The sequence below is a fragment of the Zalophus californianus genome, chromosome 5 (genome assembly GCF_009762305.2).
Source record: "Zalophus californianus isolate mZalCal1 chromosome 5, mZalCal1.pri.v2, whole genome shotgun sequence".
Classification (NCBI taxonomy): Eukaryota; Metazoa; Chordata; class Mammalia; order Carnivora; family Otariidae; genus Zalophus; species Zalophus californianus.
This window is the reverse complement of record NC_045599.1, coordinates 96446910-96473909: the sequence shown is the minus strand read 5'-3', so window position 1 is coordinate 96473909 and position 27000 is coordinate 96446910. Positions and strand designations below refer to the sequence as shown.

Genomic DNA, 27000 nt, shown 5'->3' with positions numbered 1-27000 from the left:
ATGTTTCCATTTAACCACTTCTTGCCTGACTCCTGATTCTACACAAAAGAGAAGCGGGGAGTTTTAAGATTTGGAGCCACCTGTACCAAGAACCTTAGACGCGAGGTGCAGAGTCAGGAGCGTTAGAAAGCAGGGGCGTAGCGGCTCTTGCTCCAGCCACCGAGGGCTCCAGTCCGTGTCCCGGACCCAGGTAAGGGGCGGTCTCCCTTTCCCCTGGCAGGGGCGGTGTAGGGGCGGCCGGCGGTTCGGACTGTCCCACGAGGGGGCGCGTCTCGGGTCCTAGGACCCGCCCTCGCAGCCCTGGGCGCGGGGAGGAGACCCGGGAACCCAGGCGCCCCGCGCTCCGCCTCCCGTTTCCGGGGCAGCGCGGTTACCTGCACCGCCCGAGCCGCACCTGGCGGAGGCAGAAGTCGCAAAGCGAGCGAGCGCAGAACGCCGCAGCGGAGAGGGGCGACGGCGCCGGGCCAGGGGGAGGAAGAGGGGGAGGCGGCGGTTGCAGGCGGCGGCGTGGAGGGCGCAGCGCGCCGCGCGGCGGAGGAGGGCAGGCGGCAGCTGCGCTCGGCTCGCTCTGCCCCGCCGGCCGGGCGCGTACCCGGGCCCGCACCGCGCCGCTGCGGGCGCACATGGCAGCGTGAGAGGCCGGCGGCGGGAGCAGCGGGCGGCGCCGAGCCGGAGCCGCAGGGCCGCATGGACCGCGGCGCCACCCCGGCCGGCCCCCACTAGGGCCCCCAGTCCGCGGGCGCCACTCCCCACCCCCCCGCCATCATGGTGCCTCGGCGGCCGCCCGGGCTGGATACGGCCGGCCGGAGCCGCTGAGCCGGGGGCCCCCGCGGCGGCCGGGAGCTGCATGGGGGAGCGCGGGCCGCGCTCGGGAAGATGCCCCGGCCAGAGCTGCCCCTGCCGGAGGGCTGGGAGGAGGCGCGCGACTTCGACGGCAAGGTGTATTACATAGATCACACAAGCCGCACCACCAGCTGGATCGACCCGCGGGACAGGTAGGACCCCGGGGAGCCCCCACACCTCCGGTTCCCTCCTGCCCTAGGGGCCACCAGCCGGGACTGGGCCGGGGGTGCAAGGGAACTCTGCGAGCCTCTTGAGCTTTCTTCAGTTTGCTGCGCCCCCCCCCCCCCTACAAATCCCCCGCCGTCTGGAGCGCTGCTCCTGCCCGGGTGGGCTGCTGTGAGGAGAGGACGGCCAGTGGGTTGGCCCAGGCAGTCCCACCGCCATCCCCGATGGAGGACTTAGGCCCCAGCCGGCACCTGCCCAGAGTTTTGACCTTAAGCTCTAGCCCCGCCCCCCCGCCCCCTTTAGGAAGAGGTCGGGCGGGGGCTGGGGAAGCAACCTTTCAATGTGATTCTGGGGTTTCCCGGGGAGGCTTTCCCCAGCATGTGTGTGTGGGCGCGGGGGAGATGGGGAAGCATCTGGTTTGGAGGGGGTAGTAGGGACCCAGGATTCAGTGGAAACTGCTGGAGGAAGGACACTAGGCGGAGGGGAAGGCAGCCCGGAGTGTGGTTTTTGACAGGTGCCTGGGAGGCTCTGAGAAGAGCATAGGAGCAGCCAGGGGGCCTGGATGCCGGGAGTGGGAAGGAAAGGAAGGGGGCGGGAGGGGGGGGCTGATGGGGAAGACTGGTTCTCCAGGAATCTTACAGCAACTTGGAAGCTGTTAGGATATAGATGGAGGTGAGAGGCCTCCCGCAAAGCCCAGCCCATCACCTCGTTCTCCTCCCTTTCTTCCTCTGGGGGCCAGAGCTCCTTAGCCCTGCACCAGCGCGTCCTGACCTTGGTGGGCACCAAGCCGACTGTAGCACGGGATTTTTTTTTTTTTTTTTTTTTTGCTGAGGCAGGTGGAGTCTGAGATGACTGGTGTGGCTCTTAGCTTCAGACTTTTTCCCGGTTTTGATTGCTTGGCATTTCTTTACACACACCATCCCCATGTATATCCTGGGGTGGGCTGGAGGGGAAGAGGACCACCCTCTGAGATTTCTTTGTTGTCCTTGTTGTCTTGATCTGTGGTCATAGTATCTTAGGAATGTGGACTTTTCACCTGGTCAGTGCGACGTTGGGTATCAGGTGCCTGTGGTGAATTTTTTGGACCCTTCATCTTGTAGGGTTAGGATGGAGGTCCCAGAAGTCCAAGATGGGATGTGTAGCAAGGTGAGGGTTTAAAAAAAGAGGCCGAAAGAAAACTTGAGATTCCCAGTAGTTTCTGTGAGCACTTTAAATTCATTCATTTAACATTTACTGGGTGCTTGCTTTATTCTCATCATTCTTCCATGCTGGATGTCTCATTAATGTAATCTGGAAGAGAAAGTAAAAAAAAAAAAAAAAAAATCTCTACGCCTAATGTGGGACTTGAACTCACCACCCCGATATCCAGATTCGCATGCTGTACTGACAGAGCCAGCCAGGTGGCCTTGGAAGAAAAATTTTTAATGCTAGAGAAAGCATCCCATGAGCAAGCTGCTTTAACCTCTGAACGCCGGGTTCCCCGTTTGTCAGATTAATGGTGTGCTTGGAAGGGAAGGAGTAATAGAAGAACTCTAGAAGTTGGAAGGGACATAGATGATCAGAGCCCAGCTCTTACTTTCAAACCTAAGAGAAAATTTGAGGCCCAGAGATGTGATTTGCTTGAATATCTTGATCTTTCCACCACTCACCATAGGCCAGATTCTTTACTAGCTCTGAAGTTCTGACCTCCGAATCTGTCCCGACTCACTTTCCTTCCCCGCCCCACGCAGGGTCATCTGCACCAGGGACGCTGTTGCCGCGTTGGTGAACGGGGCAGCCCCTTGTTCTCTTCTAGAACAGACGCGAGTTCAGTCTTCTGTTTCCTGCCTGGTTTTGGTCCCTGCAGCTTACTGAGGCCGCTGTGCTGTCAGCAGTTGGATGTTGGAGGACTGGGACAGCCCCACACCCAGCGCTGCTAACTCACCCGAGGTCACGAATCTAGGGACTTCTCTGGGGCTCTGAGAAAGCCTCTCAAACAACAGTAATTTTTTACCCCTGGACGAGGGCAAGTGGAAAACTGACTTGGCTAGAGCATTATTTTTCAGATTTTAGTATCATGTGAACCACCACCATGGTTTTGTGCTCAATGGACATGTACTGTCGCTTACTTAATACTTGACTTTAAATCAACTCAGTTTGAAAATTTTTGAACCACTTTCACATATGGGAAACTAGTAATATCTGTTGTCATAAATAGAAAGAATCCTGTCTAGAAACAGTAGAAGGGGAAAAAAAAACAACCCAGCACCATTATATTTTAGCTTTGTACTGTAGCTTGCCCATATCCCAGCAACAGGTATGCCCAGCCTTTATTTTTAGGCAGATTGGCAAGCATTGGAGAGGAATTAAAAACAGTGGCATTAAACTGAGCCACTCACTTTCTTCACCTTGCAAGTCATTGGTTTTAATGCAACTTCGTACCTCCTGGTCATCCCACCCACACTGGGTTGGTGGGGGGCCCCGGAGTTTAGGGCCCTGAGGTGTTCCTAGCACAACCCTGGGGTCACTGTTATGGTGGGCTAACTGAAAATTTGGGGAAAGAGCTCTGGAATTTCTCTGCTGCACACCCCGTTCGGGATTTCTGTCTTATAATCTTACCTGTGTGGCCTTGGGTAAATTGCTTGACCTCTCTGAGGTACAAGTAAGTGCTCCATTGGTGTGAGAAGACAGTTGATGAGATGTCCGCAGGACCCTGCCAGGTCTCAGATGTGGTTTCAGACTCCTTGGCTTCACCTTACCCCTCCTGGCCCCATGGCAGAAGGGGAAGAGGGATTGTAACAAGGAAGAGGAAAAAAAACAAAAAAGCGAAAAAGAGCCAGACATTTTTGGGGTGGTGGGGTGGGGGAGATAAATTCTGCCAAGGTAGTCACATCTCTGCAACTAATTAATGCTCTTAAACAAAGGATCACGTAAAAAAAAATTCTTCTCCTTAAGCGTGTGTGTGTGTGTGTGTGTGTGTGTGTGTGTGTGTGTGTGTGTGTGTGTTTACATTTGTCTTGGCTTTTTCCTTACCTGAATCAAGGAGATGCCCACCCATTCCCTTGAATTGAAAAGAAGTAAGTCAAACGGTCCTTCAGTCAGAAAAGTAATTTCTTAGCCACGAAGAACAAAATAGCGTCTCGGGTTACCAACCCTGAAGAATGTCTTGGCACATTCCTCCCTCTGGGGCCGAGCTGTTTTGTGCGCTGTCCGGCCTGGAGGCTGCTGGGGGTAGGGAATCCGGTTTTCCGCTTCCCCTTTCACCAGCGGGCTGGAAGAGCAGCTAGGCAGCCAGCCTTGCCAACTCTCTCCTCTTCTCACCCAGGGCAAGACTGGGAGGCCGAAATTCCTGAGGACGGTTGTCCCAACAACCCAAGAGGGTCCGGTGGGCAGCGTGGGCCCTGCCTACTGGGCCAAAGGCTCCAACGGCACCATAGGCTCCTCCTGAGGCAAGGCTGGCCTGGAGAATCAGGTGCTCTGGCCTCCCCTTGGAGCAGAATAACTCTGGGTGCTTCTGGGAGCTTCCAGCAAAGGGCCAGCATTCCTTGTGTATTTAACTTAGTGGTATGCGAAAACAAATACGCTGATTGTTCTCCAAGGAAGAACGGATTGTTTGAACTGGCCCTGCCAGAGAAGGTTCCTGAAGCCTAATTCCTGTTCATTCGATGGTGTATGTTCAGACCTTCTTCCAGGAACCACCCGGGAGCTCTGTGGGCACAGTTTCTGGGGCTATGTGATAAGTTCTGGAGGCCCACATGGCTAAGAGGCCATGTTGAGAGGACTCAGCAACTTCTCTCATGATTTGAGGAACATTTGCTAGTCCTGTTATTTCAGAAATAATTTATGTTGTAGGAAGTTGCGTCTACAGTCAAAAGATCTGAACCTCCTTCTGGCCACAGATCCTCCTGAGAATCTGACCAAGGTTAAAGATGCTTCCTGAAGAAAAGTGCAAATACAGTTTTTGGCACATAATTTTGGGGGGCTCTTGGACCCCAGGTCCATACTCCTGCCATAGATTAATTTAGAAACTGCTTATCACTGCCTATATGCCCTCCTGTTCAGCGAGGTAGGAAGTAATGAGTGAGCATTTACTGTAGTCAGGCAGTCTGCTGAGAGCTTTATATGGGTGATGTCCTTTAATCCCTCGGACAACCCTGAGAAATAGGTACAATGATCTGTGAGGAACCTGAGGCTCAGGGGGGCTGAGTTTGATGAAAGCCAACTTTTGTGGAGGCGAGATGCGGATGCTGGGCGCAGTGACGCCAGAACCCACACGTCTGACTGCTGCCCTGCACTGCTACCCCGCCTGGGCCCTGTTGCTTAGGGGATTTGGCCTTGGGGAATGGAGTGGGGACAAGCAGGGTTTCCCTCACTGGTAGCCATGCTGGTGTGGCCGGGCCACGGTTAGCCAGAGAGCAAGTGTGGACAGTGGAAAGAGGGTGAGCCTTGCCACCTGAGTGACCTTGGCAAGTTGCAAGCCTTGGCTTTTGTCTTTTCTACAATAGGGAGGTACACATAGTTGTCAAGAGCAGCTGTGGACATTAAATAAGCTGAGACAGGTAGAGCAGTTAGCACAGAGCCTGGTACCCAGGAGGCACTTGGGAATGCCAGTTCTTTTCGCTTTTACTAGAATGTGCCTATGGAACACTTAAATCAAATGGAGACTGAGTCTCTGCCTGGCTCTGTAGCAGTTTGTAGCTGGGATGGACTTTCCCGGTCGTGTAACCCATCCCTCTCATTTCACTGATGAAACTAAAACTCAGAGACAAGTGACTTATTTACCTGCCCAAAGTCACACCTTGAATCACTAGGAAAGATCTCCTTCCCTCTTTCTTTAATGCAAACTTTTCCCTACAAATCAGACCCAGTCTCTCCTCACCCATTGTAATAATTTGGGAATATTTTGTGCTTGTGGCTGAGTTATTTTCCATAATCCTTTCTGACTATGTAGACCAGCAGTTTTCTTTCATCTGTCCCAACCATTTGTGAGTTGTGTCCTAGGAATTCAACTTACTCTATGCTCCTCATTGGGCTGAGCCTTTTCTATTAGGATTCATTTCATCCTTTTGCCAACCCCATGAGGTAAGTATTATTATCTTTGTGTTCAGATGAGGAAACCGAGACTTAGAAAGGTAAAGTAAGTTGCTCAAGGTCACCAGTAGGTGATGCACCCCGAATCGGAGTCCAGGTAATGGCACTCTTGAGTCCACACTCAAGTTAACTGTAGCTGTTCCAGAGTGCCCTGTCAGTAAGGTGGCCTTGAAAGTTGCCATTTATTCCTGAGCTGAAGCAAACCTGCTGTGCATCTCAGAGAGATAATGTTGCTGAGGAAGCCTGATCAGAGGGGCCTGTGAGATCCTCAGCGTGGATTAGGAGGCTGTTGGGCAAAAACCCCACCTTCTGGATGCAGCCAGCTAACCAGAGCTCTGGGAAAGCGAGAACAGAAACAGAGGCAAAGAAATTCTAAAGGATACAGTGTGTGTCGAGAGCTCAGAGTCATTTCCAAATCGCTTCGGTAAATGTTCCCAGTGGCCAGGGAATTAGTAGCCAAGGCAGTTACTCTGTCATCACCTCCCCGGCTTTTTGCCTAGCCAAACTGACCTGATTCTCCAATCCCCCGGGATCCCAGGTAGCTATGAAACACTGCTCTTTTGAAGAGAAGGGAATCAGGTTGCCTTAGTTACCGAGAGCGTTGGAACACCAAGCTCAGGTGCACATGAGGAGAGACAAGGCTCAAATAAGTGGGAGTTGGAAGGTGGCCGGCGTGTTGCTGCAGAGCTTCCTGGATTGGAAGAAGCCTTGGTCAGGTTTTGGTGGCATTTGCAGGGGTTGCCAAGTGAGGGGCAGTTGGCTGTCCCTGCTGTCAGGAGCTGTCTCGGGCCATGTCTCCCTCCCTCCAGGCAATGAGGACCTGCAGCCACCAGCTCAGTCAGGGGCCCTGGACCAGAGAAATCTGCTTCTCTTGGGGAAATGGCTGGGGTGACATCTTCTGGGGTTTCCACTTGGACAGGGCCGATGGCCGTGTCTGGGCTGAGTGTGTGTGAAAACTTCACACGCCCTGCGTCTTGCAGCATGGACAGGGCCAGCCGGCTGCAAACCCTCAGGCAGAACAGTGAGAGGCTCTGCTTGCTGCTGACAAGCTTCTCGGCTGCCTTGAATCCCTGTTTCAGAGTGAGATAAAAGAAGAGAAAACTCAGAAACTGGATACAGTGGTGTTTTGTTATTCAACCTTCACCAGCAGGCCATTAAGCCTCCAGCTCCTGAGCAGAAAACTTCTTGGCAAAAGAATGGGGGAAGATTGAGGCGGGGACAGGCGTTCAGTGTTGCTGTGTTGGGAGAACACAGAACATTTTCTAAAGATGCTGGACGGGGCAGGGGTGGGGCTAAAAATGGACAAGTGCGGTGGGTCACATTCTCCACCCCCCCTTAACCCCCCACAATTGCCTCCTCAGTGCTTCTACCCATGACATCTCACCATTGGGAAGAAATGGGATCTTTCAGTTTCAAATGTCTGCCAAAGAAAAAGGACCCAGGCTTAAGTTCTCCCTCAATGGTCAGCCAGAGAAAAAAAAAAAAAGATGAAGCTGCATCAAGATTAGGGACACCTTTGTTGCCTGTTTTCTTCCCCTGTTCCATTCATCACTCGTTGGCAGCCAGGATCCCAGGCCAGCGGCAGCTGCTGACTTTCCCCAGCCGGCTGCCTGCTGTTGCTGGGCCCAGCTCCGGGGCAGCCCCACCATCCCCACCCCCCGGTTCCGTGGCAGCCCCGCTGTCGCACCCCCGGTTCCATGGCAGCCCCGCTGTCCCCACGCCGGCTTTCTCCTCACCCAGTGGCAGTTGCTTGTTTGGTTGGTCGGTGGGGCCGCCCTTCCAATCCACTGACTGGTACCTGACTTGAAAGGGTAAAGTATCAAGATACAGGCATCAGGTGGCTGCTAGGATGAGGTGACCTTGGGACAGCCTTCTGATCTTGCATCTGTTGTGGCTTTTCTTAGGTAGTTAGGGCTCTGTGAGCATTTCACTTTGTATTCCAGGAATTTCTTCCAAGCGCATGGCTTGTCTTTGTACTGCTGACAAGGCAAACAATAACTGGTTTTAACATTGGTGGTAAGGAAGATAGTAATAGTTACATTGTATCATTTCTGTCCGTACCTGTCATATGCCAAGCACTGTTGCTCATTGTAGTTTTCTGGCATTTTGCAAATGGGGAAACTGAGGCTGATAAGAATGGGCAAGTGACAAGCTCCAGGTCGCACCGGTAGAAAGAGGCAGAGTTGGAATCCGAATCAGGGTCCATCTGATTTCAAAGCCTTACTCTTTGCACTGCTGCACTCTCAGTAAATTCGGAGAGAGGAAGGGCAGAGAGAGGGAAGCAGAGGGAAGGGGAACTTTTTGACTACAGAGGAATCAACAGAAACACACCTATCAGTGTATTATTCACTGTGGAGAAAAATGATTGTGTGCTCCCAGCCAAACATCGGTCCCACAGTACCGTACCATTCCCTGCCGTGGATAAGGTCTTCGCAAAGATCTTCACAGGGCACCAAATCAAGTTCTGGCTCTGTCATTACACGTAGTAGGGGACCTCGAATAAGTTTCTTCTCCTCAGAGTAGGACGTGCCTACCCCCGAGGATGAGATGACACCAGACAGGGCAAGTCTTAGCCCAGTGCCAAGTGCACGTCAGACTTTCTAATGGCAGCTCTTCCTGGTGAGGCGCGTTTGCCCTCCTGGGCATCCGTAGAGGAACTCGAACGATCTTTCCTTCCTTGCCAACTCCAGTGTCTTCTGGTAAACCAGGGCTCATCTGAGCCACGTTGACATCAGAGCTTGCAAACCACCTCGGCAGCACTCATTAGATAAATAAGTCAATAAATTCTTTTCCCCCCACCCCGGTCTTATCGGAGACAAGCCCTTCTTTGGAATTTCTGGAGTGAAGTGACTTGCCAGCGAGCTGGCACCGGGGCTTGTGTGTGAAGCGGGGGTAAGGAATCGCAGTTGTCGTGGCAGAACTGAAAAGGCTGCTGCAGAAACTGGAGGTATCTGGAATTCATCTGTAACTGCTTGATACCATGTCTCTTCACTCCAGAAGTCCTCCCCCCCCCGCCAACCTCTTGCTGATTTTCGCACGGCAGTGGTGTAGAAGGGCATTGGTATTTATCACGTCCCACCCAGCCAGGGGTTGGCCATTCATTCAGCAGGTATTTATTGAGTGCCTACTGGGCTTCAGGCTCCGGTGCCAGTGCTGAGGATCAGAGCAAAGTCCCTGCAGCAGCAGGGTGTACCCTTGGGCGAGGGAGAAGAGCAAACAGTTAAACAGATAAGTTGCATTACAACTGGAGGCTTGGTGTTCTCTGGAATTCTTTTACCCATCTTAGGAAGATGGAGGGACAGGCCCATCTGCTGCACCTGTTGGCAGTTGTGGGGTGAACTTAGATTTGGAACTGGGAGACATTTGTGCCTTCAACAGGGTGTTGCCAAGAGCCTGTCAGGATGAGCTGGGCACTGCGCTAGGAGCTAGGAATGCAAGGGTGAGATGCAACAGTCAGTCTGCAATTCGTAATATTTACTACAAATTAGTGAGAGAGTCATCAAGTTGTGCAAATACAGTTAGAAATGCCAGGCTATCTGGACCTTGGTTTTCCTTCCTCCTCTGTTTCATCTGGACTCATTTAATCATTCAAAAATATTTATTGAGTGCCTGTGAATGGCTAGGGTGTCTGTAATGTGCCAAGCATCATTCCAGCACTGGGGACTCAGTGGACCAACAGAAATCCTGGCCTTGTGGATCTTATATTTTAGAGCACAGGTTGTCAAACTTGCAGAAGCGTCAGAACCACCTGGAGGGCTTGTTAAATCACACTACCCAACTCCAACCTCCCCCCCACCCCAGTTTGCCTCAGTAGGGCTGTTGTGGGGCCTGGAAATTTGCATGTCCAACCGGTCCCCAGGTGTTGCTGCTGGTCTTTGCCTGCCATTGGCAGTCGATTCACTGAGTCCTCACAGTAGGCTGGGAGAGTACCATATTACTCCTGTTTCACAGACGGGGAAACCCAAGAGAGCAGGTGAGATAACCTGGCCCTCCGTCTTAAGGCCAAGAGAGCGAGAGGAAGTGGTTTCGGGAGCAGGCAGTTTCCCTGCATGGCTATGATTGCCGTGAGCATACCGGAAGCCCAGTGGTGGCAAAATCTGGTAGGGTTTTCTCCTCCGTTGTGAAATAAAGCACAGGGAAGCAGGAAGTCTGAGGGGATTCTGGAAGCCAGAAGGACTTCTCTTTACATTAGAATGTGTAGAGAATCTAGGGGCGCCTGGGTGGCTCAGTCAGTGAAGCATCTGCCTTTGGCTCAGGTCATGATCCCAGGGTCCTGGGATGGAGCCCTGAGTGGGGGCTCTCTGCTCAGCAGGGAGCCTGCTTCTCCCTTTCTCTCTGCCTGCCACTCTGCCTACTTGTGCTTGTTCTCTCTCTTTCTCTGTCAAATAAATAAATAAAATCTTAAAAAGAAAAAAAGAATGTATAGGATCTGTATATCCATACTCAGGAGAGGATCAGAGGAAACAGTTGTCTCTGTTTCTCAATGGCACTGAGCCAGGACATCCATGCTGAACTGTTCTGCCAAGAAAGGGTCGCTGGGCTCCTTCACCACTGGGAACTTTCAGGGCCCCCTGCCCCCAGTCCGACTTCAGCCCTAGGGAGTGCAGGAGAGGTGTGTGGAAGAGGCAAGTCCCTCTTCTCACCGAATCCTCACAAACCCTTGAGGGAGACATTGTCCATTGCTGGTCCCCTTGACCACAATTTGGATTTTATATCTCAACCTTGTCACTGGCTAGTTCTGTGAGCTTGGTTAAGTTACTTAAACCCTCCTGAGCCTCAGAGTCTTCACTAGCAAAAAGAGAATGTTAGAAGATACCTCATAGGGTTAGCCAAAACCGAATTAGAGGTGTCTCATCATATGCAAGTTCCACTCTCCAGATAGTTCTAAATGCAGCCCGTTAAGGCCTTCTCAGTACATTCTATTATTATTATTTTTAAATTTTATTTATTTGGGCGCCTGGGTGGCTCAGGTGGTTAAGCATCTGCCTTTACGGCTCAGACCATAATCTCCAGGTCCTGGGATCGAGCCCCACGTCGGGCTCCCAGCTTAGCAGGGAGGCTGTTTCTCCCTCTCCTCTGCAGCTCGCCCTTCTTGTGCTCTCTCGCTCTCTCTGTCTCTCTCAAATGAATAGATAAAATCTTTTTAAAAAATAAGATAAAATTTATTAGAGAGAGAGCACAAGCAGAGAGGAGGGGCAAAGGGAGAGGGAGAAAGCAGGCTCCCCGCTGAGCAGGGAGCCAGATGCAGGGCTTGATCTTATGACTCTGAGATCACGACCTGAGCCAAAGGCAGATGCTTAATAAGCTGAGCCACCCAGGCACCCCTCCTCAGTACATTTTATAGCTTTATCAGTCATTATATAATTACTGCTCAATTCATGTATTTTGAGTACCAGATTTCTTGGACATAAACCACTTTCTTCCTGTTTTTCTGGGAAAACTGATCATACTTCGGAGATAAACATCTTTCCAGTAAACAATGACTTTTGCTAGACAAGACTACTGAAAGGTATCTTAACAGTTCAAGGAGTTTCTAAACCAGCCTGAGTGCTTTATTTCCATCGCTGACATAAAACAAACATTTACCAGCTACAGTGGAGACCATGGGTATTTCTCCAGCTTCCTTACTGGTCACCCAGCCCAAGTTCTCCAAATGTGGTCCCAGACTAGCACATCAGCTTCTTCTGGGAGCTCGTTAGAAACACAGATTCTCGGGGTGCCTGGGTGACTCAGTTGGTTAAGCGGCTGCCTTCAGTTCAGGTCATGATCCCGGAGTCCTGGGATTAAGCCCCACATCCAGCTCCCTGCTCAGCAGGGAGCCTGCTTCTCCCTCTCCTGTGCACCTCCCCCTGCTTGTGCTCACTATCTCTCTCTCTCTCTCTCTCTCTTTCTCTCGAATAAAGAAAGAAAATCCTAAAAAGAGGGAAAAAAAGAAACGCAGATTCTCACATCCCGCCTACTAAATCCAAAACTTGACTCTACTGCCCCTCAAGTCTCAAAACCACCGGCCAAATGTTTGCAGCCAGAATGACCAAAGGTATTTTGTTAGTGATTGCAGGCAGAAACTGACCAGATTTAAAGAACCTTCTGAGCACAGGTAGGGGCAGCCAGTTGAAATGGTCTTCATTGGCTTATGACCATTTTAGTATCATCTGCAGACTTTTAGTGTGCAAGCTGGACCTTCACACTTCCTTCACCAGGCCCCACCATTGCTTGACATCTTTTTTACATTGAGGTTCATCTCACAAACGAAGGTTAGAAAGGCCTTCCCCTTGTAAGGTCCCCAGGAGGGGACCTTACACTGTAGTAGAAAAGCATGACCACCCGCGTGTTCTGCGTTCGTGGTTATTAGGTAGACCAGTGGCTGGCAGGCAGTAGGAGTGCCCTGAGTCAGGAAATGAATGTCTCCAGTTGGGAGTTTTGGATTCTGTTTCTGGCCCTTCTTCAGGGCAACAAGTCACTTGCGTTCCCTGATCCCTGGTCTCCACTGCTCTGCCATGGGGGAATAATAACCTTTGATCTCCTTTCCACAACAGAGGATAGGAGGTTGTGTTTGGAGCTGGGGGACAAAAGGAACAGTCAGTGATTCTCAAGTTCATTTGCACATGAGTCTCACAGGAGGGAAGTGCAGACAATACCCATGTCTGGCCCACTCCCAGACCCTCTGGTTTAATCGGACCAGGGTATGGCCTGGGCACGGGATTTCCAGGGTAGAGCCCAGATTGGAGAACCGCGACTGTAGGTAAATATGGTCTTATAAACAGGGTTTCAGGGAGATTATATGAAAGTACCCCCTAGAAATTTGTAAAACTAAAGATTTCTACAGTTCTATATAGAAGAATTGAGATGATTTAGGAAGTACTTTAAAAAGTAGTTGCGGGAGGGGAGAAGTAGATCTTTGGGGGATGTCAGTCACCTTGCTGTACCTGTCTTGTGATTTCTTTCCTGGTGTGTTAAGGATCAGAGAGATTTAGGCTCGTCTTTACTTTAATGTGAAAATCTTTAAATTCCCATTGCAGCAGTAATGGTTTTGGACAGATTGGTGTAAGCTGCTGTAGAGTTGCAGGCCCAGGGGTTGGGCCTCCCGCACATCTTCTGTCTGACCTCAGCAGAACCCCGTCTGGATTTCATGCACACATCTGTGTCCTTGAGACTCCAAGGGAGTGGGGCATGCAGACATTGTCACCATATAGATCATAGCCTGTGGGTAAGAACTCATAATAGCTAACACTTATTAAGACCTTAGACTGTGCCAAGATCTGGGCTGTGGGCTTTGAATGCATTATCCAATTTAATTCTCATAGCAGCCCAATGAGGTAAGAATGATACCGTCTCCATTCTGCTGATGGGGAAAGTGATGCATAGGGGTTTGAAAACCCGCCCACGATTGTAAACTTATGAGTGGCAGAATTGGGATTCAAATTCAGTCTGCCCGCCCCCAAAATGCATGTTCTTCACCATCGTGTAGGTCAGGCAAGACAGGGGGAGCAACGCTGACTTATTCCTGGTAATTCAGACCAGAGCCTCTTTCACTGTGCTGACTGCTGCAGTGGCAGCTTCTTCCAGTTGCTCAGGATCTGTTTGGAGAGGCCAGACTTTTGTGTTTGCTCTACTCCTGTTTTAGCAGATGTCCCTCTTCAGGAAGCAGGGTGAGTGAGCTGTTTTTTTGAGTAGAATAGGTTTTTCAAAATCCACCCCCCAGGGATGAATGCCCTTGACCAAATCCCTTGGTCCTTGGTCCATGGTGGTGATCAGCATCTTTGCTTCACCCTCCTTACTGTGTTCAAGAGAGCTCCATCTCTTATTATTACTCTGACGCAAAAGACTTAGCAAGAATCAAGTTCCTCTTGGACTCTTGGTATCTGCCCAGCATATGGGCTTGGTCTGCAGCATTCTTGCTTGCCCAGCAGAACATCCTGTAGGATGTTTGTTTTGGGTTCACTAGAAGTCATTTGGGTCATCTCAGACCCGAAATGGCTCTAACTGGGCATGAATTACTTTCCACTTCTATTGCACATTGGGTAGAACTGAAAAGGGTGCCACTACCTTTGTGTATTTGGTTCCTGGTGGGAGCTGTGCTAGGAAGGGGGTTCAGCAGTGAATAAAGGCTAACGTCACCCCTCGTGGAGCTTACAGACAATAATAAAAACATAAAATAATTACAGATCAGGAAAATGAAGAGGATGCTGTATCAGAAAATAAGTCCTTGTGAATGATACCAGAGGTCAAGCCATAAAGTTGTAAAGTTCTATAATTAGAAAAACTGGATTTGCTTTTAACTTTAAAAAAAGATACATCTTTAATGATCCCCTGTCTCCCTCTTCATACAGGTCTTAATTCCAGTGAGTAGATTGTGGTCCTCACTCTGGTGGCAGCCAACAGGGTTTCTTCTTAACTTTGGCCAGGGAGCCAGGTTTCCTCTGAGTCTGGCATCATCTGTTGACAGCATGCATCGGAACCTCCTGAGTGGCTCAAATGCAGATTTCCAGGCCCAGCCCCAGTCAACCTAATCAGAACCCATGGATTATATGGAACCCAGACTCCATGTGTGTGAAAAGAACCCTCAAGTGATTTTGATGCCATCTTAAGGTTGAGAACCCCTGAACCCAACCAGACCTAGAATCCCTTTGGCCTCTGCTACAGCCTGGCCTGCTTTTTGGGCCTCATATCAAAGAAATCTCTTCCTTTTGTCAGGCATCTGTGGATTTTTCTCCAATGTGCTCAGGCATTCCCTCTCCAAGAATAAATGTTCAGTCTGTGTGCTCACAGCCCATGCCCGTCCCTCTGAAGAACACGGAGGAATTCCGTAGCCGCTGGCCCCCACTCATGCTCCAGCACTCACCCCCTCCTCCTCCCACCTCATCCTCTGATCACAGTTCCAGAAAAGTCACAGGAGCCCCATGATGAGCTCTTCCTCGACCTCCCTGTAGCATCTAACAACCTGGCTGACCCTCTTCCTTTCCTGGTGTCTTTCTTTAATTTTTATTTATTTTGTGGAGATATAATTGACATGTAAATTTAGTTTTCAGTGTACAACATGATTCAGTATTTGTATATATTACAAAACGATCGTCACAGTAAGTCCAGTTAATATCCCTCAATACATAGAGTTTTTTTTCTTGTGATGAGAACTTTTAATATGTGCTGTTAGCAGTTTTCAAGTGGGCAGTTGCAGTATTGTTAACTATGGTCACCATGCTGTAGATTAACATCCCCAGGACTTATTTATTTTATAACTGGAAGTTTGTACTTTTTGACCCCCTTCACTCATTTTGCCCACCACACCTCCTGCCTCTGGCAACCACCAGTCCGTGCTCCGTATCTGTGAGCTTGTTTTGTTTTGTTTTATTTTTGGATTCCACATATGAGATCATATAGTATTTGTCTTTCTCTATCTTATTTCGCTTAGCATAATGCCCTCAAGGTCCATCCATGTTAACACAAGATTTCATTCTTCTTAATGGTAGTAGTATTCCATTGTATATATACACCGCATTTTCTTTACCCATTCATTCATTCATCAGTGGCCACTTAGGCTGTTTCCATATCTTGGCTGTTGTAAATGATGCTGCAGTGAGCATGGGGTGCAGATATATTTTTGAATTAGTGTTTTCATTTCCTTCAAATAAATACCCAGAAGTGGGATTGCTAGGTCATATGGTAGTTCTATTTTTAATTTTTTGAGGAACCCACATACTGTGTTTTTTTTTAAGATTTTATTTATTTATTTATTTATTTATTTATTTATTTATTTATTTATTTGAGAGAGAGAGAGAGAGAGAGTGTGCATGCGTGCGCGAGCACCAGTAGGGGGAGCGGCAGAGGGAGAAGCAGATTCCCCACTGAGCAGGGAGCCTGATGCCACTGGATCCCAGGACCCTGAGATCATGACCTGAGCCGAAGGCAGATGCTTAACTGACTGAGCCCCCAGGCGCCCCCCATACTGTTGTTCCTAGTGCCCGCACCAACTTACATTCCCTCCAGCAGTGCACAGGCATCTAATGGTGATGTTGACCCTCCTCCTCCATTGGCGATCACTCTTCTCCAGGAAAGGGAGGGCATTTTGTGGTCTTAGCTCCTGTTGCTCTTCCCTAGTAATGTCCTATACCCCACGCTCCCTGCTGCCTCTCGTCTAGCAAAACGTCAAGTGCCCATTTCCAGTTTCCTGCTGGACATCATTTCTGGGTGCAGACAAACCCTGTACTCTACTACAGATTTAAACCTGAATCCAGTCCTGGTCTCAAACAGCTTTGCCTTTTCTGCCATTCCCATGAGAAGGTGCCCCCATAATGACTAAAACATGCATGGTTCAAATTCTAAAGGTCCAAAAGGTATGCAACAAAATGTAGGTATTCCTCCCCCCGCCCCGGTACCCATGTACCCAGTTCTCCCACTACACACAGGCCGCCCCTGCTTCCATCCTCTGGATTCTTCCCTCCTCCCCATCTGGCTGCCAAGTTCTGCCACCCTTTCTTTTATAGGCTCCAACACCTGCTTCCTTTTCTGTTTATTCCTACTGAGGCTTGTTAGAAAGCAGAGACCAAACTAGAGGCCCCTCCCTTCTAGCCAGCCTGTGGCCTTCTTTCAGATCAGTCTTGCACAATCCAGTGCTGACCACCCCTCTCCTCACCCTCTTTAGCCACCCTCCCCCAGGTTGCTGAGGGACAACCGTCTGAGCCTGGCCGTCAGAGCTTCTCAAAGCTGGTCCTGCCTCACTTCCTGTGTCTCTCATGCTTTGCCCCACTTTCCTCATTAATAAGATGGGGAAATAGTAGTATTGACCTCATACTATTTTTAAAGATATTTTTTTGTATCTTTCCCATGCATCTTTTGGTAGCTTTTAAATTTTGATATAATTTTAAGCTTACAGGAAAATTGCAAAAATAAAAGAAATTTCCGTATATGCTTTACCTGGATTTACCAGTTTTTGCATGTTATGCATTTACCTTATAGTCTCTCATTTTCCCTATGTGTGAGTATGTGAGTCTATATATGTGTGCATATTATACAAACATATGTAATCATATGAAACCATTACATATATAAACCATTTAAGAGTAAGTTGGTTATAGGGGCCCCTGGGTGGCTCAGTCTGTTGATCTCAGCTCAGGTCTTGACCTCAGGGTCGTGAGTTCAAGCCCCTCATTGGGCTCCATGCTGGGCATGGAGCCTACTTAAAAAAAAAAAGTAAGTTGGTTATTACTCTTAAGTTGGACATCATGTCTCTTTGCCACTAAATACTTCAGTGTTTGTCTATATATGTGTGTATAAGAAACAAAACATCCTCTTAACATAACCACACTTCATCCAATTTTAGTAAGCTTAACTATCTAAAATACTTTGCAGAGTGCCCAGTAGCACGTAGGTGCCAATCATTGTCAGCTGCAGTTCCTGAGCTCCCTTGATTGGTCCTCTGCGTATGGTCCACCTGGGTTAGTGGCAGTACCCAGACAGGCCCTGCCCTTTTTGCCATTCTCCCCGTGTGGGCCCGGTTCCCAGCCCCGCCTGTATCCGTGGACGCCCCACCTCCCTCACAGGCCACAGGCGATGCCACCTGCTTCACAAGGTCTTCCCTCATCCACCCTCTCCCTCCCTGCTCCTGCCTGGAAGCGATCTACCTTAAGTCAAGTCTCTCCTAGTCAAAAGCAGAAAAAGCCTGTACCAGATGGCTCTGGGAAGAAGCTGCTGCTGTGAGCTTAGATTTCATAGGAATCTAAGGAAGGGAATGGGAGCCCTCACTGCTGGGCAGGTGGGACTGCAGCTGGAGGCCACCAGAGTTTTCTGCTACCTCCCGAAACCTGCCAACAACAGATCTAGAATTTGTTCATAAATTCGCGAACTTTGTTTCCGATCAGTTCTGCCTCTAACTTGCTGTGTAAACTTGGGCAAGCTGCTTAATCTTGTTGAGCCTCAGTTTCCTTGCTTCATACAAATAAGGCTAAAAGAATAGCCAAGATTTTATTGAGTGCTAAGTGCCGCACTGAGTGTCTTATATTTTATTCACCCAACCATCTGAGGGAGGTGCTGTAACCCCATCTACAGAGGGGGAAGTTGAGGCATGGAGGGGCTAAGTAATTTGCCTAAGGTCACACAGCTAGAAAGTGGCAAAGCTGGGATTCAGTCTCAGGCTGTCTGGTTCCAGAGCTCCTACTCTTAAATGGCTCCCCACTTTGAAGGGTTATTGGGAGAATTGCAGCATGGATCCTTCCATGTAAGGCACTTAGCAGACTGCGAGGCCCAGACTCAATACTCAAAAATGTTAACAGTTAAGACATTACCACAGCCTTAGGTGACCCTTATCCCCTGCATGGCCGCAGCCTGTCTCATAACACTTCAGCCCAGCAACCACAGTTAACTCAGTGTCCGAAAATTCAGTGCTGATTTGGAAAAATCACAGAGCTGACCTTGAATTGGACTCACCTGGTACCAGAAACTATGACAAGAGTCAGGGATCATATGGTACCAACCATAGCAGCTGCCATGCCCAGGAGAGTCTGTAGGCAGTTGGCCATCCCTAGGTCATTCTTTCTCAGAACTTCTAAGTCAATTGTTCTGATTCTGGGGCAATGAGTAGGACTTAGCGGTTCCTGTATCTGAGCACATGTTCAATTCTGGGCCCTGCTCCTGGCCTCACCCCCGTGTGGCAAACTCCCACTCATTAGTGTGATCCCTACCCTCTTGCTGCTGGAAGCGTGGGCTGTGGACCAGCACATCAGCATTGCCTGGGAGCTTGTTAAAAATGCAGAATCTCAGATTCCACCCCAGGCCCACTGAATTAGAAACCACTTTTGGTGTTTTTTGTTTGTTTTTAATATGGAATGCTTCATGAATGTGTGGGTCCTCCTTGCACAGGGGCCATGCTAATCTCCGTATTGTTCCAGTTTTAGTGTGTGTGCTGCCGGAGCGAGCGGCAGAAGCTGCATTTTAACAAGATCCCAGTGGTCCATAAGCATGTTGATGTTTGAGTAGCACTGGCTAGACCATTCAATAGGACTTATTACTGCGTAGCCCTGGTTTTTCTGTTTGTTTTAATTTTTTGTTTTTGTTCTGTGGCTGACTGTCTCTTACTAAGCTATGATGTTGGGCACACCACGTATTTATGATATCAATAAACAGATTATTACAACCAGTCATAGACACTGTCCGGGGAAAAGAGTTTCTCAGCCTGTTCCCAGAGCTCCACGTGCAATAAGGGAGTGAAGCTGGATGGGGTGTGAAGGTCGGTTCAAAGGGGATCACACCTGCTGAGAAAAGGCAGGTCTTAAGACTGTAGCGTATTCAGCAGCTGGGCCAGAGCAGATGCGGGCTGTGTGGGAAGTCCCCAGGGTGGCAGAACATGGCCCTTGGGGACATGGGGTGGTTGGAAGGTGGGAATTCTTGGGAGGCTAGTGCCTGTGGCTCTAACACATAATGAGGAGGTGGTCCAGCAGGCACTTGGCAGAGATCACAAAGGCAGGGTTCCAGCCCTCAGAGAACAGTGGCAAGAGCAAGACAAGGAGGTGTGGGGTTATCCCCATAAGCTTCCCAGGCAGGGGCTTGAGCCAGCAAAATAAATGGCGGACTCCTTGGAACTAGCTCTGAGTAGGGAAGAATATTGCCATGAGGCTACCAGCAGGAACAATGCCTATGGCAAGGCTTAGGCTGGTGGAGGCAGAGTCCCCACATGCGACCCTGGGTCCAAGCCAGGAGGAGCCTGAGTGGGGTGGCACTGGGGTAGCAGAGACCAGGCTCCCGGTGAGAGGACCCAGGACAGGAGGGGCGGGGAGCCAGCCGCGGGCTGTAGAGAAAGTCTGTAAGACATCCGTAGACTGCCTTGCCTTTCCTGGCATAAGGTTGGCAAGGAGGTGTGGCCAGATTCCAGAAGGCTTTCCCATCACCCTTGCTGGGCCCTGGTTCACCTGCGGACAGCCTTTTGGCGTAAGTGTGGACCTTGCCCCGACACATTCCTGAGATGATAATGCCCACTGTCATCCCGTGGAACACAGTGACAGCCATCCATGTGAATGGGGCTCCTGACACTCTCCTGGGGTTCGCTTCCAGTTTGTTTGATGTTGGTATGTCTGTCTGTGTAAGATGACTGAAGAACGAATCACTAGTGAGCTGTCCAAAGTCCCTTTGGGAACATTCCAGGAAAATAAACCAATATTCCATCAAAGCCACAAATGGCTTTTTTTTTTTTTTCCATTCCTTCAAAGGAGGGTTTCTCAGAGTGTGGTCCATAGATGTCCTGCCTTAGACTCCCCCAAGGAGGAGCTCATAAAACAGATTCCTGGGCCCCCACCTGAAAAACACTGAATTACAATCTCAGTGGGGCTTCCAGAATTCTGCATTTTTATTTTATTTTATTTTTATTTTTATTTATTGGAATCTGCATTTTAGATATGCTACCCAGACGATTCTAATATGCCTTAAACTTGAAACCCTCTCCTCCCTGCCCCAGGAGAGGCTCTCCTTGCTTTGCAGGAACCGAGTGTGCGCCCTGCCTGCCGGTACCCCCTCCATGCGCTGCTACCCCCAGCTTCAAGGCCTCCTCTTGTGGGAGCCTGCCTTGTCCCAGCTCGGGGGAAGGGCCCCTGCTGTGCCCCTTTCTCATATGCATCCACCACAGAGCCATCATCCTTTTCATGTCTGTGTTCTCCACCGAATGGTGTAGTGTCCTGTCAGTTTCCCGGGCCCAGCACCACGTCTTTTACATGATCGGTACTAGCAAACGAGGGGATACCCCCGAAGGCAGCTGAGAGGCAACGGGAAATTTGCAGAATAAAGGGTGATGAATAGATACCTCCTGACTCCTCTCTGGGTCAGTGTGAAGTCCTAGGTCAGGTTTTGGAGCCAGAGGGCAAGCGTTGGACCCAGAGAGAGCCCAGGGCTCTGAGTGGCTGGGGGCACAGCCCACCTGTGTGGGGCTGAGGCGTCTCCAGAGGAAGCCCAGCTCTCTGTCTGCTGCTCAGGAAGACCCCCTGATGTGGAAGAAAAGACTCAAGGACAGTTTACCAGCTCTGCCCGACCCCACACCCAGGGCTGCTAGAATGCACAAGCCTCCCCCTTGTCAGGAGGCACTAAAGAATAGAGCTATTGGACCATGGAACTCCCACGAGTCCTCTCCCCCGGAGTTTCCCAGTATTGGCTACCGTGATTTTCTGCGCAAGGCTCCGTATTGCTGTTTGCCAAACCGGTAACTGTTGACCCAACGGGCATCACACAGTCTGTCTTAATCATGTCGGTGAGGAGAGAGCCAGCTGCCTCTGGTCTCGGAATGCTGCCCGTCACCTGTCTCTGAGAAACAAGCTACAGTTCCTTATTCTTCACTGGAGCACCATGAAACCTGCTTTACAAGTCCAGGGTCCCTCCTCTGAGCTTGCTTATCTGTGTGCATGTGGTGGGCAGGGAGGTGGGGGTATCCGAAGGGACCCTAGGGTTAGCCCAGACTGCTGTGGCTGCAGGGGACCTCAGCACAGGAGACAGCCTGACCTCTTGATGCATGAGGTCAGGGTAAGGGCAGTGTGCTCTCAATCCAGAGTAGGGTCAGAACCTTCCTTGGTTCTTTGAAGAGAAAGGAGAGACTGAGTTGTAGGGGCAGGGCAGAGCCTCTGAGGGCTCCGTGCACAGCCGGCCCTCAGCAAATGCTTCTTGAGTTGATAAAAGGGGAGCGTCCAGTTCTAGTTAATGTGGGCTGTGTCAGAATCCTTCAGGCGATGGCTGCAATGTCATGGGGGAGTCAGGTATTATAAGATTGTAGGTCACTACTGAGTCCCCTTTGTGCTTTTTTCATAAGGATATTATTTCTGAATCTACGCCCTTTCTTTCTCATCTCCCCAAATTACACTTGATTTGCCTCTAGGAGGAAGGCAGTGCTGTGCTCTCATTTGGTCAGGATTTTAGATTCAAAAATAATAAAGTTCAAAAATCTCGCTGGGTGCTGGGGAAACTTCCTCGAGGTTGTGACAGCCGCCATGTACCGAGGAATTTTACGTGCATTTACTGTTTCACTTGCCCTCACCTTCCACAGGAGGCAGCTGAGGCCCGGAGAGATCAGGGGATTTGTCAGGGTCACACAGCAAGTTGGCACGAGGGTTGGGTTTCCATCCAGGGCTCAGTGCTTGTCACTGCCGCATTGTCTCCTGGAGGTCATTGGCTCGCGTTGATGGAACATGGCTAACACTCATTGAGTCCTCCACCGCTTCTCAGAGGGTTTTGTGTATGTGTCCTGATTTGAGAATTAGTTAAGCTCTCGCACTCTCCAGGGTGCAGGGACTGGAATCCAGGCGCTGGAGGAAGTTCCTGCCTCCTTCCTAGAGTCCACAGGCAGCCAGAGCCCACAGACCCTGCTCTGTAGGGCGGTGGGGCCGGGAGGTGTTGCCCAGCAGTTGGTGGGCAGCGTGGCTAGGGGGGTGTGGAGGAGGTGGGGTTGTGATGACCCATGGGGCCCATGCTCCCTTGTCAGCTCCTGGGGGCGCACCCCAGGGCCTCCCCCCACCGCGACCTCCTCTCCTATTTCCCTTTTGGCCCTGCCCTCGTAGATTCTGTAGCTGTTTGGAAAAGTGAACACAGGGGTCTTTTCAGAAGGAGTCTTGCTCTCCAGTATTCCCAGTGTCCTTACTCACTGGAGAGAAAGCGAGAGAAGCAGGATTGTGTGGGAAGGAGAGGCAAGTGTATGGGAACAGTTGAAATGCAATTGCTAATGACTCCTGAAATTTGTCTCCTAAATGTCCTGCTTGCGTGCAGGGGCGCTGCCTGCCTTAGTGAGGGGCCAGGCCACACTGAATGATGTGCTATCAATACAGTACAATAGCCCTCCAACATCATGAAGACCCTGGTGTTAGGAGGAGATGGAGGGGCCTTTTTACACAGCATGATCCAGCTTTTATTGTATAACCCCTGGGCCTACTGGCCCTTTGTTCCTGTTCTCTTTGACAAAGGATTTTTTTTTTTTAACTTTCTGATTAGAAACCAGTAGTTTAAGCCTGCTAATCACCTCTTTTGGCTTGGCATGCAAACCAGGGAAAGACCGGAGCACTTAATCTGTTTGCAAGGGCCCTCTCTGTTCCAGAAGTTCAGAAATGTTGTCGCCACCCCCCCCACTTAAAAAATTATTCAGTGTAATTACTAGTGTAATTACAATAATAAACGTTCTGAGGTGTGTTACTTTTTAAAACATTAGTTTACTTTTTAAAACGTTATTTATTATTTTGGGGGCACCTGGGTGGCTCAGTTGGTTAAGCGTCCACCTTCGGCTCAGGTCATGATCCTGGAGCCCCGGGATCAAGTCCCACATCCGTCTCCCTGCTCAGCGGGGAGTCTGCTTCTCCCTCTGCCCCTCCCCCTCTTTCTCTCTCTCTCCCTCTTCCTCCCTTTCTCTCTCTCAAATAAGTAAATAAAATCTTCAAAAAAAATGTATTTTTGATCGGGTAAAATATACATAAAATTGACCATGTCAACCATATTAAGCATCCAGTCCGTGGTGTTCAGCACATTCACATTGCTGTGCCACCATCACCACCATCCATCTCCAGAACTCTTTCCATCTTGTAAAACTGAAACTCTGTCCTCATTAAACTCTCAGCTCCTCGTTCGCCTCTCCCCTCAGCCCCTGGTGGCCACCGTTCTACCTGCTGTTTCTCCCAGTTTGAGTGCTTGTGGTACCTCATGTGAATGGACTCCCACGGTATTTGTCTGCCTGTGACTGGTTTGTTTCACTCCGCGTAACACCCTCCAGGTTCATCCCCGTTGTCTCGTGTGCAGAATGTCCTTCCTTTTTTAAGGCTGAATAGTATTCCACTGTGTGTACACACCACATTTTGTTTTATCCACTTATCCATTCATGGACACAGGGGTTGCTTTCACTGTTGGATTGTCGTGAATAATGCTGCTCCAAACACGGGTGTACGAATATCTGTTTCCGTCCTTGCCTTTAAATCTTTTGGCTTTATTCCCAGAAGTGGAATTTCTGGGTCATAACAGCAATTCCACTTTTAATTTTTTGAGGAGTCCTTGCACTCTTTTCCAATGTGGCTGCGCTATTTTACACCCACAGTGGCAGTGCGCTAGGCCTTCCCATTTCCCCACCCCTTCACCCTCACACTTGTTATTTTCTGGGCTTAGGTACAGTAACCATCCGAATGCATGCAAAATGGTATCTCGTGCTTTGGATTTGCGTTTCCCTGATGACAAGCAGTGTTGAGCATCTGCACAGGTACTTTCTAAAAAATCTAACTCCTTGGGGTGCCTGGGTGGCTCAGTTGGTTAACCTTCGGCTCTGGTCACGATCCCGGGGTCCTGGGATCGAGATCTGCACTGGGCTCTCTGTTCAGTGGGACGACTGCTTCTCCCTGACCTTCTGTCCTTCCCTCTGCTTGTGCTCTCTCTCTCTCTCTCTCTCAAATAAATAAACTCTTTCAAAAATAAAATAAAAAAAAATAAACAACTCCTCATGTCCTTTCAAATATAGAGAGTCAGTAAAATGTATGTTCAAGTAGCTGAATGGGTTTAAAGCTGCCTGGGTTTAATGCCGGTTCCACTCCTTACTGACTTTGTTACCTGGGTCCGCTGCAAGACCTCTCTGTGCTTCAGTTTCTCATCTGCAAAATGAGATAATACATAAATGGATCTCACAGGGCTACTGGGAGGACTCAGGAACTAATACAGTTATGTCCTGCAGAATACTTTGTGTGTGGGCTAACTGCTTTGCATCCTTACTCTCTGTGAACAGAGTCAAATCTGCTGCCTTCCATCAGCCAGGGAAACTTTTCTTCTCTGCCAACTCTTTTTCAAGTAGGGGCATTTGAGGTGAGATGGTAGCTAGAATCTGGTGGGTTTTCACACCCCAAGGGTGGGCATGTCAGGGGGAAGAAGAACCGTGGCAGCCTCCAATATCCATCCTGAAACCTGGCAGAATCTGGTTTTGAGAGTGAATGTATGCAGAGCTGGTAATTGGTAGGGAAATGGGACTAGGTCTGGCAACCTAGTGGAAAGGGAGCTGCTGTGGTCCCTCACCCAGTAGTTTTTACAGCAAATAACCATCTGGATGAGGAATGGCTCCTAATGCCTTAAAGGAAGACAGTTAGCTAAGGGTTTGTGTTGCTACCTGTATGACCATAGGACTGCATCCTAAGGGCCTGGGTAACTGTCCTCAGGACACGCCTGTGTCCCCTGTGTCCCCTGTGTCTCAGCATCTGGGCCTCCGTATAGTGCCCCATCTGTAGAGAGATGAGGGTTTGCTTGTCCCCGAGGCAAATTCCAGGCATGTCAGGAGGACCCTGGGGTTACAGCTTTCCCTCTGCTTCCCAGAGCACATCTCTAACTTGGTCCCCTCAGGGGAAGATGTCATGGCAAAGTCATCCTCATTCCCGATCCTTCCCCAAAGCCTAACCCAATTTCCTCAGCCAGACAAGAGGAGCAGACTCGCTGAAGGAAGGGAGAGCTTCCCCTCTCCTGCCCTTCACCTGGTTAACCATCTTTTCCAAGCCCAACTTGAAACATAGTTTCCTCAAGAAACCATTCCCGGACTCCCCAAATGGGACCAGATTCAGTGTTTACATTCCCTCATAGAGCAGTATTGTTTTCCTTTAAATCAGTTGTTCGATGATAATTAGCTAATTAGACCTCATGTGTTTTCTGTTTAATGTCAGCCTAGGACTTTTCTAGACAGCCATTCTCAAAGTGTGGTCCCTGGAGGTCACAGAGATTCTCTCAGGGGTCTGCAAAGTCAGAACTTCATAGTAATACTAAGAAGTTATTTGCCGTTTTTATGTTGTGTTTATCACGAGAGGACAGTGGAGTTTCTAGAGGCTATGTGACATGTAGTTTTGCAACAGGTTGATGCAAATACACCTCTTCAGACTCAGCTGTCTTTCTGTTAAGCTGTACATTAAAGAGTTTTGCAAAAATATAAAGTAATGCGATTCTTCTCACTAATTTTTTTGGAGGGGACTTAGAAAAACATTTAAGTATAAAAACATCTAAATTATAAATTTATACATTAAAATGTTTTTAAATTTATATTAAATTTATAAATTTATAAATATAAAATTATATTTAATTATAAAAATGTTAACATGCGGTGGGATTACTGTTGTTATTTTCAAAGAAATTAATAAATATTTTCAAATTTTCTGTTTTGATTTCTAATATAGTAAATATTGATAAATAAAACACACGTGAACAAAACCTCTTTGGTGTTCTCAAGTTTTAAGATAGTGAAGGGGGTCCTAAGACCAGAAAGTTCGAGAACTGCTACCCTAAACAAGAGTCAATAACCTCTTTCTATAAAGAAGTAGATAGTAAATATTTTAGGCTTTGTGGACCATACCACCTGTCTTAACCACTCAAATTTATAGCACAAAGGTAGTCATAGATAATACATAAACAAATAGGCATGGCTGTTTCCCATTGAAAACTTTATTTGCAGAAACAGGCAATACACGAGTTTGGCCTGCAGGCTGTAGTTTGCCAGACCCTGCTCAAGACGATAAGCTGACAGGTCAGGAACCGCATCTAACTTGTTAATTACTTTATCCCCAACACCTAGCACTTGCCCTGCTTAGTAGATATTCAGTACCTTTAACAGACAGAGTGTTTAGTTGCTGGCAGTGCAAGTGAGAATATATGAATAACAATGGCTTAACTTAAAGATTTAACTTTACTTCTTTATCCTATTAAAAAAAGAAATCACAAGACAAGCCAATCAGGGTTGGAGTGGTAGCTCCAGGTGGACACCAGGGACCCAGGTTCCTTATGCACCTCTGCTCGACCATTCTTGGCATGTAACTTGTATCACTATACTCACCCATGGCTTGACAAAGCTTAAAAAGCCTCAAGGGAATAAAGCTGATCTGCCAATAAATTAACTGCCCATCATGGCAAAACTTTTTTTTTTTTTTAGATTTTCTTTTTTTATTTGAGAGAGAGCGCGGCAGAGGGAGA

General features: G+C 49.1%; 1 protein-coding gene and 1 non-coding gene across 5 annotated transcripts in view; one reads left to right on the top strand and one right to left on the bottom strand.

The window, feature by feature from the left end:
• The first annotated feature begins 751 nt into the window (after positions 1–751).
• The window catches only part of WWC1 (WW and C2 domain containing 1), a 147798-nt gene continuing 121549 nt past the window's right edge, over positions 752–27000 (top strand). For all 4 annotated transcript variants that reach the window (XM_027605137.2, XM_035727603.1, XM_027605136.2 and 1 more), the window contains exon 1: positions 752–995. In XM_027605137.2, coding sequence (XP_027460938.1) covers positions 877–995 — 119 coding nt within the window. In that variant the 5' untranslated portion in view covers positions 752–876. The remainder of the gene's footprint in view (positions 996–27000) is intronic.
• LOC113930040 lies at positions 18886–18987 on the bottom strand. Its single transcript, XR_003522418.1, has one exon. It is a non-coding gene; the product is annotated as a U6 spliceosomal RNA (small nuclear RNA).